We start from the raw sequence: 16,754 nt of genomic DNA, 5'->3' as shown, positions 1-16,754 counted from the left end.
ACGGTGAACAACTGAGAAAATGACATTTGAAATTTACTGCTTTGGGCAAAAACGGAAATTCTGTTTTTCCCTTTCTCTCTCACTTGGTGGCTACTCTCTCTCACTCTCAATGACCCCCAAAAATCTGAACTAGGGTTGTGGCACAATGGGTGCAAGAGACACCCTCAAAATGTTGGGCTTGGGCCTCACAAAGGAGAGAAAAACCCAACAGAATCCTCTAGGGATGTGACGCAAAGATTATTATTACATAAAATTTCACTTTTTTTTATAAGTGTTTTTTTTTAAATAACAATAAATCCTAATATTTAAATTCTAAGCTCAACAAAAAAATAGGAACCTCAAAAGTCATGAATGTGCATTATTTTATTTAACATATAAGAAGTTAATTATTTTTAAATTAAAATAATGAATCATATATTTTATAAAAGTCACAAAATTAATAATAATTAACTCTTTATTTTATTACTTATTAATTTTTTTTATTTTAGAGAATTTAATTTTTTTTGTAAGAAAAAAAATATTGATAATATTCCATTCGTGAAAGTCCTGCCGAATTATAACAACTTTTTCGATCAATAAGCTATTTTTGTCGGATGAATTATACGTTAGCTTGGATTGAATATTATAGATGAAAACACCTAAAAAAATACTTTGACACTCAAATCAGAATTAAATCTTAATAATAAAAATAAATAAATAAGTAAATCAGAGAGTGTAAATGTATCTTTTTCTTATGTTGCTCCTTCTCCTTTTAAAGAGTGAGAGGCCGTTATACTAGACTCGTATCCAATCGATATTATTGATAGATTTTGCCTTTGTCATCGTATTTTTGGTTTTGAAATATTGCTATTATGTTGTTTTTTATTTGATTTGTGACTTACGTATCCAAATTTATAGCGCTTCGTAACCGAGGTATGACGTACTTACCAGATAGTAAAATATAAAAACGTGATTCTAGCATTTCTTTCTTTTAGATGTATATAAATTGACTTAAAAATACTTGATAAAAAAATTGACTTAAAAATGATCTTAACACATTTTTTTATAGTTTAATAAGCGTACGTTTATTCGAAACAAGTTAAGTACTGTTATTGGTTACAAATTTTGTACAACTGTCGCAAGTTTTGCTAATTTATGGGCTACTTAGTTGGCTTCCCTCTCTTATTTACTGTCGTACAGTTATGATTTTTTTTTAAAAAAAAATAATTTTTTTTATATCAACTTAACTTTGTTTCTCACTACAATAATGTTAGTTAGTTCTCTTCTATTCAAAGAAAGATAGATTTTCACTAGCATAAATAATTATATATATATAAACTAGTAATTTAATTTTTATATATCGTTCATATAAAATAATTTTACACATACATCAAATTACTGTAATGCTATATTAGTAAAAATAATTATTTTTTACATTGACTATGTGAATAATTATCTAAAAAAACAGATACAACTATATAAAACATTTTTTTACTGTTAGTGTATTAAAATTAAAGTGATAGACTAATTAAAATGACATTTTCAAGCCTACTATTCATTTCACCTTTTGAATGGACTCTCATAAACTCTGAACGAAGCTGCTGAGTGGTTTCCATGTTCTAACCACCTTCATTTCCTTGCCTTGCTGCCTACCCTATATATATGTGTGTATGCTCTCTCTTCTTCCTAAGTCTTCTCTTACTTCATTTATCAATCCAATTCCTTTCCCATTCCCATCAATAATCATTCTCTTAATTAATTATTCACATTACTACAATCATGCCACAGGCTCCCATTCAGTACAACAACATCCAAAATGACGAATTTATCCATGATGATAATTATGGTAACAATAACAAGAAAGCACTGAAATACATTGAGGATGTTACGAGCAACGCTGATGAAATCCAAGAAAGGGTAATTGAGGAGATCCTTAAATCAAGTTCTCATGTTGAGTACCTTGAAAGGCATGGCCTAAATGGTCGCACAGACAGGGACACATTCAAGAAGGTCATTCCTGTCGTCAATTATGAGGATTTGAAGCCAGAAATTGATCGTATTGCTAATGGTGATTCCTCACCTATTTTGTGTTCCAAACCCATATCAGAGTTCCTCACTAGGTATGTATACCCATTTTCTAATCCGTTCATGAAGATTTACTTCATGTGTGTGCGTATTTTTTTTTTCTCATAAAATTCAGGCTAAATATACTATCATCTAAACGTCTCTGTTGAGCCGTTTTTCTAATTTATACAATAATATTAAGTGAATAAGTGTTCAAGTGTTTTCCCTCAATATACTTTTTTTATCTAAAAGTTTCCATGTTTTTAATTTTATGTTGATTATAAAAAATTTTCTGTAAATTTAAAAAATAATAGTAATTTTTAGAGACATAATTGGAACTTAATTAAAAAATATTTTGCATTTCTCTCTATATGTAACACAATAAATATTAAAAAAATTATAATTTAATAGTTAAAAAATCTATAAAATTAATTTGAAATGGTCAAGCTAAGTTTCACTATTCATAATCATTATTAAAAATCATTTCTATAGGATTGAGTGATAGTAACATCAAAACAAGGCATGAGAGAAACCAAACACTCTGATCATCCTCTTCATTATAAGTATAAATTATTCAAATCTTCCTCACTCTTTTTTTTTCTAAAATGAGAAACTAAAAAATGATAATAACTGAGATATATGATTTGTTAGCTATGTATATTTAGTTAATTATGATTATTGCGGTATCTTTTAGTGGATAAATACGTATTTATGCTTTGTACTTCATATTTGTTTTCTTCTATAAATTTGGTTTTCATCATGGTTAACTTCATTTTAGAAGAAACAAAAGTTTTGTTTTTTATTTCCCTTTTTTTTACGAGGCAACCGCATAATTTCATGGTATTTGTTTTATGGAAAAGTCTAAGGCCAGCAACTTTTGTGTTTTTTGGTCAGCACTTAACCATCAAAACAAAAGTGAGTGATCTCCCACTATTAGATGTAATCTCACACCATTAAAAACATTATTAATGGCCAATTGATGGTTACAAAACACTAAAATTGCTGGCCCCCTAGCATTCCTCTTTTTTTATTACGAAAAAAAAATAAAAATTTAATATTCATGCACTATTACCGTAAAATAATTTTATACATACATCTAATTATGTAATATCACGTCAATAAAAATAACAATCTTTTATATTGACTACGTGAATAGTCATCTAAAAATTAGGGCAAAAAATTAGATGTGATTAAAAATATTTTACACTCTGGTTACTTCAAAATTAAACTAAAAAGATAATAGCCTAAATTTTTGAAGAGTGATTTCTTACATTATTCTTTCATTCATATACTAATTTTTAATAGTATACTTAATTAATAAGATTATCTTAAGAATAATAACTTATCTGAAATACTGGTGTGCTTCTTTCAGATGTGGCAAAAGGAGAAAAAATAAAATAAAATTAGAGAAGTACTTTTGAAACAAGCATGTGCTGAGATTTATTAGTGTCCAAAAATGCGGAGATACTTAAGATTTTTATAAGATTCTGATTTTGGAATATTCGGTTGAGTCAAGGTGTATGTGTGTTGATAAAGTAGTGAACGCTTAAGTTGTTTATATATGTTAGGCGAGATTTATATTGGAGTAAAGTTTACCGGTCGTTTTTGTAGTTTGGCAGTTTCTAGTTAATTAGGATTATGGATGGCAATTGTGAAAGAGCATAATTAATTAAAAATGAAGAAATATAATGTAGTGTTCACTTTTTAAAATATTTTGAAAATTTATTGTTATTTGCATTTTTTAAAATTATATATAAAGTTTTGGATATAAGTGTGTGTAACGCGCAGCTCCGGCACATCCGGTGGGGAGAGAAAGCTGATGCCAACAATAGAAGAGGAGCTAGGGAGAAGGACATTACTTTACAGCCTATTGATGCCGGTAATGGACCAATTTGTACCAAACTTACACAAAGGCAAAGGCATGTACTTCTTGTTCATCAAATCAGAGACAAAAACCCCAGGTGGACTCATAGCACGCCCAGTTCTAACAAGCTATTACAAAAGCTCACATTTCAACAACAATAACTCTTCTCATAACAACCCTCACAAAAACTACACTAGCCCTAATGAGACCATCCTCTGCCTAGACTCTTTCCAGAGCATGTACTCCCAATTGCTCTGTGGCCTTCTCCAGAGCCACCAAGTCCTCCGAGTTGGCGCCGTCTTCGCCTCCGGATTCATCCGCGCAATTAAGTTCCTCGAGAAATTTTGGGCCGATTTGTGTCGCGACATTCGCACCGGCACAATTGACCCCAAAATTAGTGACACTAGTGTTAGGGAGGCTGTGATGAGAATTATGAAGAGGCCAAATCCAAAGCTTGCTTCTTGTATTGAAGGTGAATGCATGAAGGGGTCGTGGAAAGGGATCATTACTAGGCTCTGGCCTAATACAAAATATGTTGATGTTATTGTGACAGGGACCATGGCTCAGTATATTCCTATATTGGATTATTATAGTAATGGTTTGCCTCTTGTTTGTACCATGTATGCTTCTTCTGAGTGTTACTTTGGGATCAATTTGAACCCTTTGTGTGACCCAGGGAAGGTTTCATATACACTAATTCCCACCATGGCCTACTTTGAGTTCTTGCCTCTCAACAAGATGAATGGTGGTAATGGACATAGCAATAATTCAAATAATCAATTGGTAAAGGAAGATCTTGTTGACCTTGTAGATGTAGAGTTGGGTCAAGAATATGAGCTTGTGGTAACCACCTATGCAGGTAAGTCACAATTCTCTCTTAAACTTTATGATATTATATTTTCGTAAAAATATTGAGAATTAATTTAATTTGGTTTAGCCAATATTTTTTTTAGAAAAATTCTGTTAATCTTTGTTCATCTATTATTTTATTAGCTAATTCTTGGTAAAAAAAAATCAGGTTTTAATTTTAACAAAATTTGTGTATCCTCCATTTCAAAATAATGTTTAATTTACAAAAAAACTCTATATATATATATATATAAAGTTATTGCCTCTGTTCAAAGATAAGTGTTAATATATATATATATATATATATATATATATATATATATATATATATATATATATATATATATATATATAATTTACAATTAAGTATTTTAAAAATAGATGAAATATCATACATTAAAAAAAAAAGTATTTTTTTTTTCCATTAATATGACGGATACTAGACAGACACGCGCACACACAAAATTAAGACTTTTATCCCAAGTACATTGAATTGCCCGCATATTATATGGTAAGCTCTCAATGATATTGAGAAGTGTCATCCTAACATATGAACGACATATTTTAAAAGTATTATAAAAAAATATTTTATTAAAAATTATTAAAAGGACAATTTTTATGTTTTAATATATTAAATATATTTAAAATTAAAAAAAAACTTTTATTATACTCTTAAAATATATCTTCAAAATACAAAATAACTAAATTCTTTTAAGAATACTATCTCTCTTTATTTTCCTAAAACATAAGTTCAAATAAAAGAATTCTAGAAACACTTTTTAAATTATTTATACAACTATAGTATTTTGTACATTAAAAATATACAAAAAATTATTTATTCATATAGAATATATGTTAAAATATAAAATATACATTAAAAATATATAAAATAACATATATATATATATATATATATATTATAAAGACTAATTTAATTGATAGCAAATTTTTAATAATCACATAACAATTTTGTTATTGATATACTTCTGGCTCACAACTTATTTACCACCAGTTAGTTTAAATTTTAAGAAGTTCTAAATCATGGTTTAAAATAAAAGGAAAAAGAAAAAATGTTTTGTACATTGTATATATTATTATACATATAAATCATAATTCGGAAAAAAGTTGAAGTTATCAACTATTTTTTAGTTAACATGTAATTTATATTCTCATTTTTACTCTATTTCAAAAAATAAAAAACATTTTTAATTAGTTGATTTTTTCTTTTGTTATGTTAAAAATATGTTGATTATAAAACTGTTGGACATGAAACATAATTTATAATATTTTGGAGGCTCCTAAAACTAAAGCAGATGTACTATATTAATCTTTTCAAAAAGAGATCATGAGATTTTTTTGTGACTGACAAAAACATTTGAGTTTATTATGCTGCTTATGTTATCCATTCTTCTAAACAAAAGTTAATTTTCACTACAAGATACTATCTTTTTGTTCTTTTTTCTAATGAAAAAATGCTTTCTACATAAAATCTAGTTTATTTTGATCAACTTCTTACAATAATGCAATTTTGCTCAGGGCTCTATAGGTACCGAGTTGGTGACATACTCCGTGTAGCAGGATTCAAGAACAAGGCTCCTCAATTCAACTTCGTCTGTAGAAAGAACGTCGTCCTGAGCATAGATTCCGACAAAACCGACGAAGTCGAGCTACAAAATGCCGTCAAGAGCGGCGCAAACCACCTCAAACAATTCGGTGCAACGGTCACAGAATACACAAGCTGCGTGGACACTTCCACCATCCCAGGACACTACGTCTTGTTCTGGGAGATCAACACGCATACTAAACAAACCCTAAACACAGACAAAAATATTTCTTCGTCTGTGTTTAAGGAATGTTGTCACGCTGTTGAGGAATCCCTCAACAGCGTGTATCGCCAGGGAAGGGCGTCGGAGTCTATTGGGCCGTTGGAAATCAAGATTGTGGAGAATGGTACTTTTGATAAGCTTATGGATTTTGCTTTGAGCCAAGGTGCATCAATAAATCAGTACAAGACACCAAGGTGTGTGAAATATGCTCCCATTGTGGAACTGTTGAACTCAAAAGTGGTGTGTAGCTACTTCAGTGAAAAATGTCCTAAGTGGGTTCCTGGTCACAAGAGATGGTGCAATAACAATTTTGAATGAAAATAATAATGATGATGATGCTGCTGCTTAATTAGTAGTGAGCTACTATATATTAGTTTAGTTCTAAAAAAGGAATTTTCTTTTAATTGCGAGGTTTCTTAGATTAACTCATAGGAAAGCCATCCAATCATTAAGTCAAGATGTAGCCTTTAAGTTTATTATTATCATGAAAAATATTATTTATACAATAAAATTAGCTACTCAAATTAGTCACTATATATTTATGTATAAATATATGTTATTTAATTTATTTTTAATTTATATTTTATATTTTAATATATATTTTATATTAATAATTAATTTTAATAATTAATTTTAATATATACATAACATAATTATATGAGCATATATGTATGCCATCTAAGTGAAAGAGCTTAATATAATTACTAATTTCTCCTAGCTATCTATTTTGGAATAAAGGTGACTAATACTCACATGAAGATATATCTAAATATATATATATATATATATATATATATATATATATATATATATAAAATAATTAAACTATTTAACATAATATATGTTCACGCATCTTAGTTATTATTTTTATAGGATGATATTTTCATATAATAGCATTATTTTAAAAAAGAAAAGTACATGAAACCAACTTTATATACAACCAACTTATTATTAATATAGCAGTCAATTTTTCAAAATATCCTAATTTTAAATTTCAAAAACTAGTTATCCTCTGTCTCTCCTTCATCTCTTTTTTTCTTTTCTTTCGCGTCTCTTCTTCTTTTTCTTTTTCTTCTTCTCTCCACTCCACCTCTCTTCCTATTGTCACAGTAGAAGCATTTCTTGCTACTGTTTTACACCTCTCCTAGTCCCTGGATTGTGTCGTGCCACTGCAATCTTGGTGTGCCAACTCTCCTGTAACTCTCATAAACATGGAAGTTGTTGCGTTTGTACTTACCCCACCGCATTTTGGAGCTCTCATTGTCGCCGAGTTGTGTATTTCGTGGCTCATAGATGCGATGCCTCTACTACTTGTTGTTTTTCTTGTGGAAGAGTGGTTAGCGTCCATTCTCCCTAAAAAATAGCCACGTTGAACGTAACCCACAATTCTCCTGTGTTCTCATATGAGCATTTGGATCACAATCAATTTTGCAGCGTCAATGGCTTCATTGATTGATGAAAGGGACTCGAATATGGTCACTTTGTCTGTGAATTATTCTTCTCTTGAAGACAATGTTGAGGGTGTTAATCTTGTCCCTCGTCAACGTTATGATCATGTATGTTATCTAATATTTAAAATTTTGGATGATTTTTTCATGTTGGTTTAAATGTTTGTATTGTTTGGGTTTGGATTTTTTAAGTTAGATTTTGTATGTTTATGTGACAAGCATGTTGGATGTTTCATGAATGTGGATAATTATTTGTTGTTAGGTTTTAGATGTTTATTTTTGCACGTATTTTGAATGTTTCTTTCTGTTGTATAATGTAAGTTTTTAGTCTAAATTTGGATATTTATTGGTTATTAGATTGTAGATGTTCCTTTCAGGTCATATTCGAATGTTCTTTCTTAAACATTTTGGTTACTCTTTTATTTAGTTTTTTCTAGTAGTCTCATTTATTTGGTTATGTATGATTTATTGATGAGGTTTTGTATGTTATATAGCAGATATTTTGGAAGTTTTTTTTTTTGTTATATAGTTGATATTTTAGTATGATTTTGCATTTTTATTGGTTGGTTGATTTTAGATGTTTTTTCTGTTCTTTTTTTTCTGTTTTATTTTAACATTTTGGATTTTTTTTTTTTTTTGTCTTTTCTAAGGGTTCACATTTTCGTAGGGTTTGGATGTTTTTTATTTTTAGTTTTTGTATGTTTATTTAGCAAGCATTTTTAATGTTTCTTTTATATATATATATATATGGACGTTTTCAGTATGAATTCGGATATTTATTAGTTGTTAGATTTCGGATTTGTAACACCCAACCACGTAGAGCTTTACGCTTACACTACAAAAAAAAGGTTATATAACAACATTAAAATTAAGGCAATCTCATAAAAGCGCCATAATATTTGTGAATTACGGTGGTTTATGTGGCTGCCATAATTCATCTTTAATTAACGATGGTTTTTTTATGATTCTGGTGGTTTTGACCGCTATTATGTTTTAAGCCGGTTTTAAATAGTTCAACTTCTCTGATCCATGTCTAATTGCAATGAGAGTGAGAGTAGTATAGTGTGCATGTGCATGTAAGAGTTGTGTTGGTATGGCAAAACTTGAAAACGACATCGCTACTGCTCTGCGAGCTTCTCTTCCATCGATCTCTCCTTCATCAACGATTCTGCCCCTCCATTGATGTCACCTTAATTAATGCTTCTCCTCTGGTGGCATATTTGCCTCCATTAATGCGATCTACGAGGTATTCTATTAGTTTCTGTTCTTCGAGCATTTCTTCTCCTAATTGACCTTATTTTGTTTAATTCCAGGTTTTGATTGTTCTATGCTAACTGCTACTACTTATTTTATTTAATCCCAGGTTTTGATTTTTTTTCCTTGTTCAATTTATTTTTAGGTAAAAAATTAGGGATATTATTAGAAGAAATTGAGTAAGTTCTTCACCAAATTTCTTCATAATTATAGGACTGAGTATAATCATGTGAATTCTTATTTTCTCCTAGTATTACGTGCACTTTGAACTGCATAGATCTTTTTCTTCATGTTTTCTGTTTGCAAAAATTTTTTTTTAAGGAATTTACTGGAGTTGTTATACTTTTTAATTTTGAAAGCGTAGAGTGATCAAAGTCTCAACCAAATTATTTGAAATCCTATTAACATTCTTGCAGAAATGTTGTTTTTGCTCCTTCGAGCTTCTCCTCCTTCTTCAAGATTTTCTTCAGATCTGCGAGCTTTTCTTCCTTCCTCGAGTTTCTGTTCTGCTAGCTTCTCCTCATCCATTAACGTGCCTTCTCCTCTACGATCTGTTTCTCAGTTTGCATTCTAACTTCTTACTTATAGATCTATAACTAAATTTGCATCCGCTTGTTCTAATTATTTCAATGATTGTTATATACTAATTGTTCTAATTACATCCTCTCTCTTAGCTAGTTTATGATCATCGTATATATTGAAAGTTCTATCACTTAAAATTCTAAAATTCAATTTTTATTCAAAATTTTGAAAACAAGAAGTTAGTTCAACTTCCAAACCATAATTTGTCATTGTCAGCTTCTTAATCTAATTATCATAACATAGATACCTTTACAATTATTTAGATACCTAATTTAAGCAACTTTGTGATGTATTTCTTTTAACTCAATTTTGTTGTCGTCTCTGTAGTAAACTTTTTATCCTTTTAAATTTTGTGACATTCTTAATTAAGTTGTTTTATAGATATTCTAGAGTCTGTAACTCAGACTAAATTAGTTTTTTCTGAGCTATGTTCAGCTATTACAGTAACTCGGATCTCTGACTCACTTTTGAGTTCTGTGTTTCTTCAATTTTTTCCTCAATATTTATTTATGTATTTATCTATTTGCATCTACAACCATTGAAACATGTTCATTTTTTATTTGTATTGTTTTTCACCATTTTGGCGCATAACAAAGCTTTGTTCTTTACATAGAGGCCCTGATGGCAATCTCAATGTGATTTAAATGCTAATTGCAAAATAGCAGTGACTATCTTTTAACATCTTGATGATTTAGGAAACATGAGTTACACTCAGAATTAGATTAGATACCTATTTTAATGTTTAAAGTGATTCTTTGTTATAATAATCTCAATACCCCAAACTATATGTTCTGCTTACTTTTTTGTGATCGTTTTCATATTAGAGGTTAAATGTCATGGTTCTTAGTTACATTCTTGCATATCTTTTGAAGCCATATAACATCACTTATTACAAATTTCTTCATTTGTTCAATAATTTTGTTGAGCTCATCAAACTTGTTAATTCTAGTACTAAGTTAATGTGACAATAATGTTGAATAGAAACCAATACCATATCATTAATATAATTAATTGAAGCTCTTAATATAGTTATTAAATTTATTTTATTTATGTTGTTCATTAATCATATAATATTTTAATCTCATTAAATCATTACTATGCAATGGCTATTAGTCTCTTAGTAGCTAACAAAATTGTCCAATCCCACCAGGAAAGAAATGCTATAGTAGAATATGAAAAATGAGGTTCATATTGGATCATTATTATGTTTATGTGTTCAATTTCAATTCTACTCTTGTGACCTCAAAAATACTGTTTCAAATTATATAAATCAGGTTGTGGTTAAGGTTTATAAGTTGTGGCTTGTTCAATTTTTGCATGATTATTAGAATTATCCAACTGTGATTATTACCACAATTAAAAATCCATTCAAATATTGGAGGTGGTAAATAGGGATTTAATTCTTGGCATTCTTTAGGAATTGAAAGCTATAGTCCATCAAACAAAATTAGGAGTGCAAGTTATGCACAAGAAGTACTTGAAAGATTTTCTCTTACTATGTAAGTATAATGATGATAATACTAATAGTAATTTAAGGAGAAAAAGAAATTATGAATAGCAATTACCTATGTAATTACTAAACTAACATCCTATAATAAATAGGCAAGCTTGTGATTGTGCGTAGCTTAGTTTTTGCTGCATCAAGATATCAGAAAGTTCTTGAGGAAAATCTTAAGTTATATAATCAAGTGAGAGATTTGAAAGGTAAACTCTATGACTCCCAAATTTCTAGTACATTAGTCTTCTGGTTTTTGTGTATGATTACATGCTGCCTCTTCTAATTTTTTAATTAATTTTGCCTTATAATTTCTTGTCATATTGCATTCAGTTCGTTTACAATCTCTTTGGGTTCTGCAGATATGGATCATCAAAGACTATTTTTTACACAACAAGATGGTTTTTATATATAATATTTTTGCCTGCTTGGTTTAAGCTTTTAGTTTGTACTTGTTTATATCTTTGCATTGGCATCTTAGTTATTTCTTTATCTTTGTAGTGTAATGATTCAATAGAAAACATGCCCAATGGAATGCAGCTAAAAAGGAAGAAAAAAAATGGTCTTCATTGGAAGAGGAGACATTAAGGACTGGTGTACAAATGTATGTGTCAGCTCTAAACTAGTCAAATAAAAAAGATTCAGGATGAACAATCTTGACTGTTAGATATACATGAAATTGAAAACTATTCAATTTAGTTAACAGTTTTGAACATCATGAACAGTTTTGTGTTCGTATTAATCATATTATCTTATACAGGTTTGGTGCAAGCAATTGGAAAATAATTCAAAGTTTTTACAGTGACATATTTGAACATAGACTAGTAGTGTGTAATCAATGCCCCAAAGTGATTTGCCTTGTTTCTTTCTTGACTTATAGGGGTGTTATCAGTTCGGTTTTGGACCAAAAATTAACCGAACCGATATGTTCGGTTTCTACAAACAGACAACCGTTTGGTTTGTTATTTTTACAACAATCAAACCGAATCGAACCGGACCAACAGCAGTTTGGTTCAGTAAGTTTTTTTATTTTTTAATTCCTGATATGCAGAATAAGAATCACAATAACTAGAGGTTTAAAATAGTCAATAAACTGAAATAACAAAAGTACATAAATTCAAAATCAATACATTTTCAATCCATATGAATAACTAAGGGCCCGTTTGGGAAGTTTCAAAAGTAACTTTTTTTAGTTTTTGACTTATGAAAAGTAGTAGTATTAATGTCTGGTGTAATTTTCAAAACCAAATTACGGCTTTCTAAGAAGCTATTTAGGAGCTTATAGAGAAGTTAAAAAAATGACTTCTCTCATAATACTACTACTTTTTACTACATTTTTATAAAATAAGCACTTTTAGAACTAAAAATTCAAACACAAAATAACTTATTTATAAGCTACTTTTAATATAGTCATTTATTATTTAAGCTATTTTTTCAAGAGGAGTTTAGTTAAGTTGTTTATCCAAACTGGGCCTAAATATAAAACAAATATTACACATAAATAAACATAAAACAAACACACTTAAAAATGTCTAACAAATACAATCTTAAAACCAAACAAACCAACAAACACACTTAGCAACTAAATAACAACTAAACTAGCCCATGATTAATCTGAATCCTCACCAGATTCATCTCTAATTGGTGCAATTTCTACAAAATAAAATAAAGAAATCAATATAAATTATAAATTATAAATCAATGCGCATAAATTATGAAAAGAACTTTAATTTTTTTCACATACCTAATTCAAGTTTCTCAACCTCCTCAATAAGCTCCTCAAAATCAGGTGTCATTGGAAAAGCAAATGAACAACAATATATATAGATAAAAAATGAACAACAATATAACCATCAACAACAACCAAGAATATACTAACCAGCAACAATAAGAATTACAACAAATTGAACAATAAATTAGATCAAAGAGCCAGCAACAACAACCAAGAATATACTAACCAGCAACAAGAATTACAGCATCAACAACCAAGAATGTACTAACCAGCAACAACAAGAGTCATAACAAATTTTACTGAACAATAAATTAGATCAAAGAACCAGCAACAATAACCAAGAATATACTAACCAGCAACAACAAGAATTACATTTTACTGAACAATAAATCAAATCAAAGAACCAGCAACAACAACCAAGAATGTACTAACTAGTAACAACAACCAAAAATGTACTAACCAATAACCAGCAACAACATGAATTACAATAAAATTTACTGAACAATAAATTTTACTGTGACCATCAACAACAGAACCAGCAACAACCACTAATATGACTCCAAAAATTAGTGAATGTACTAACCTCCAAAGAAGACATTGTTGAATTGTAGGAGAAGGCCTCCACTTTTGCAGTTCTGCCATTGCTCGGCAAGGATAGTCTGTTGCGACGGAGAGGGCTTCCCGGACTTTGTGACTGTGATGGCCGCAACAGAGAAGACCGTTGCGGTTGGGCCTCGCGACAGCGCGGCGAAGAACAGTGCAGGGGAACCGTTTCTCGGATTGCGTGAGAATTGAGAAGGAGGTGGCGAATGAAGGAGGCGCTATAGATGAGGGAGGGTCGAACTGACGGAGGGAGGCGGCGAGGCGGTATGGATGGAGGAGCCGAGCAGGGGAATGGAGAATGGAGAACTCAGAAGCAAAAAAAGAGGGGTTAGGGTTAGGAGAGGCGCTGAGAGCTTGAGACGCTGTAACTTGGGCCTTGGGGGGTTTGGGAATTTTTGTTGTTAGGTTAATGGGTAACAATAACATGGTTAAAACATTGAAATGTATATATATCTTCGGTTCAGTTTGGTTCGGTTTTTATCGAGCCAACCGAAAACCAAACCAAACCGATCGGTTTTGTCGAGAAAAAACAAAAAATTGATTTTTTTTGGTTTTTAAGTCGGTTGTTGTAATTTTCGGTTCGATTTTGCGATAATTTTTTGTCCAGTTCGGTAACTTACACCCTATTTACTTAAGCATTAAGTACCATTGCAATGCTTTTATCTGGTTGATTTGAAGGACAAGTGGGATGTGGTAGTGATGCACATGTGTAGATCTAAGAGAGGTATGTTTCTTTGCATTTATATGTGCAATTCATAAAGTTATTTGTTTTAGGGCTTATTCTTTAATGTACCAAGTAAAAGTTACGCATCAAACACCTTAAATAAGATGTAGAAGTATTCTATTCTTCCCTTGCCTCCCCTGTGCTTAACAGCATCAAAATTTTCCTATCTTCCAAAACTTATCACTTGGGGTGATGGCAATTTTGTTAGCTAGTTCTAACTTCTATGGATGCAACCAGGCTTTTTTAAAAGAGGGACCTAAAACCTAAGTACCAACTATGCTGCCAATATACTTCAGTTTTATATCTAGCTTTAGGAGCTCATCCAAAGGTTAGTCTATTTGTAAAAAAATCCAATCTCTAAATTTGTGTTATTTCTATTTTAATATTCAGACTTTATTCAACTATTTCTATTTTGTGTTGTCCAAGTTACAAGCACTACTTTCCTACATTGCTTCTAAAGAAGGAGGTAAGATTTTGGAGCAATTGGCTACAATATGTTCCCTAATCAACAAGCTTTGCAGATAAAAATACAATTTTTATTATTTTATTTATGCATGTGTATGTAGTTGTGGTTAAGTAGTTATAGTTTTTTTATGTTTTTCTTATTATGGTTAAGTCAACTATTCTAAATGGTTTATTTATTTATTCTTTTTTATTATATTTTTAAATTATATTTTTGTTGTAAGAATTGAATCAAGAGAGTGAGATTCATTCACTAAAAGAGTTAGGAGGTAGGTTTTCTAGAGCGAGCAATAGAGCAGTGTGATCTTTCTATGATGGAGATTTTATGTATTAAGAGCTACATGTTAAGATATTTATAATTAAAAAATTATGTTATGTTAGATACTTTATTTGTATAGGAGTTATTACTTTTGATTTCCAATACTAAAAAATTATATATTATATTTAATATTTTGTTTATGAGTTATATAATATTTTGTTTATGGGTATTGATTTTTTGTTATTGAGAAATTTTAATCCAAAAATTATTTGTTTAACGCAATAAAAATGACGATTAAAATTGTCTTTGTAAACGATAAAAAATGTTACTTTTACCTGGTAAAAGGGCGGTTTGTAACTACTATTTTAGACAACATGAAACACCATTTTAACCTGGTAAACGGCAGTTTCAAATGTCATTTTAACCAATAAAAATGCCAATGTTAGGATAAAAATGGCGGTTCAAAAATGTTGTTTTAACCAACTAAAAATTCTATTTTAACCCGGCAAAAACGGCGGTTTCAAATGCCGTTTTAACCAACCAAAATGCCACTCTATCAAGGTAAAAATGGTAGTTCATAAACGTCATTTTAACCAACAAAAAAATTCTATTTTCACCCTGGAAATAATAGCAGTTTGAGCCACCGTTTTAATCAACTAAAAATGCCATTTCACCTTGAAAATAACGGCGGTTTAAACCGTCGTTTTAACAAACCAGAAAATGCCGTTTTATTTAGAAATAATATCGATTTGAACCGCCATTTTAACCTATCCAAAAATTGCCGTTTTAACCCAGAAAATTGTGCCAGTTTTCTGAAAATCGCAGTAATAACTAGAATGGCACCCATGCTTTCTGAAACTGCCGTTCCTGGTAATAATAGCAGTTCAAACCGCCGTAAGTATAAAAAAAATCACCGTTTTTACCGGATTTTTTTATAGTGTTAAGTTCGTAAAGCTGAGGTAGTGAGGTATTACAACCTCTAAAAGTGAAATTTGCATACATAGGCATATATGAAAAGAAAATTTAACTAGGAGTCTTGAAAAAAAGCTTAAGCAAAATAGAACTCGAAAATCGTTTCACACTCGCACAGTTAAGAATAAAACGCGTAGGTAGAAGTGGAACAGAAGAACCATAATACATATGAGATAAGAGTTTTCAAAAGAGATACATATTAACAAGCTCCAGACTCGACCTGTAACACCCTACCACACTAAGCTTTACGCTTAAGTCGTAAAACGAAGGTGGTGTGGTATTACGACCTCCAAAATAAAATGAGTACACATAATAGCAGAAGAATTACAATATGCTAGGAGCCTTGAAGAATAGGGAAATAAAAATTGCGAAATAAAAGCGCAACGCTCAAGGAACGAGTTAACTTGCGTGCTAAGAAAATCATAACTATTAAACATAAGATAACAGAAGTAGGAATAGAGTGCCAAAGATACAAAATAACAAGCTCCTAACTCAGCCTGCAAAGTCAAGACTGGCCGGAGAGTATTTACACATATATACATACATATCCAAAACCCAAAAGTACGTATACACATTTCTGCCTCTCCATAAACCTCTAAGAGGATCAAGAAGAACAAGTTATGCAGAGAGAAAACTAAGTA

The 16,754-nt window shown here is 30.3% G+C and overlaps 1 protein-coding gene across 1 annotated transcript; it reads left to right on the top strand.

Moving 5' to 3' along the window:
- The first annotated feature begins 1,665 nt into the window (after positions 1–1,665).
- LOC112737581 (indole-3-acetic acid-amido synthetase GH3.6) lies at positions 1,666–7,118 on the top strand. The gene is made up of 3 exons (XM_025787546.2): positions 1,666–2,099; positions 3,832–4,766; positions 6,293–7,118. Exons 1-3 carry the CDS (start codon positions 1,759–1,761, stop codon positions 6,898–6,900), a joined length of 1,884 nt encoding a protein of 627 aa, XP_025643331.1. The 5' UTR covers positions 1,666–1,758; the 3' UTR covers positions 6,901–7,118.
- The last annotated feature ends 9,636 nt before the right edge of the window (positions 7,119–16,754 follow it).

Source organism: Arachis hypogaea, chromosome 13 (genome assembly GCF_003086295.3).
Source record: "Arachis hypogaea cultivar Tifrunner chromosome 13, arahy.Tifrunner.gnm2.J5K5, whole genome shotgun sequence".
NCBI lineage: Eukaryota > Viridiplantae > Streptophyta > Magnoliopsida > Fabales > Fabaceae > Arachis > Arachis hypogaea.
This window is presented reverse-complemented; position numbering and strand designations above follow the sequence as displayed.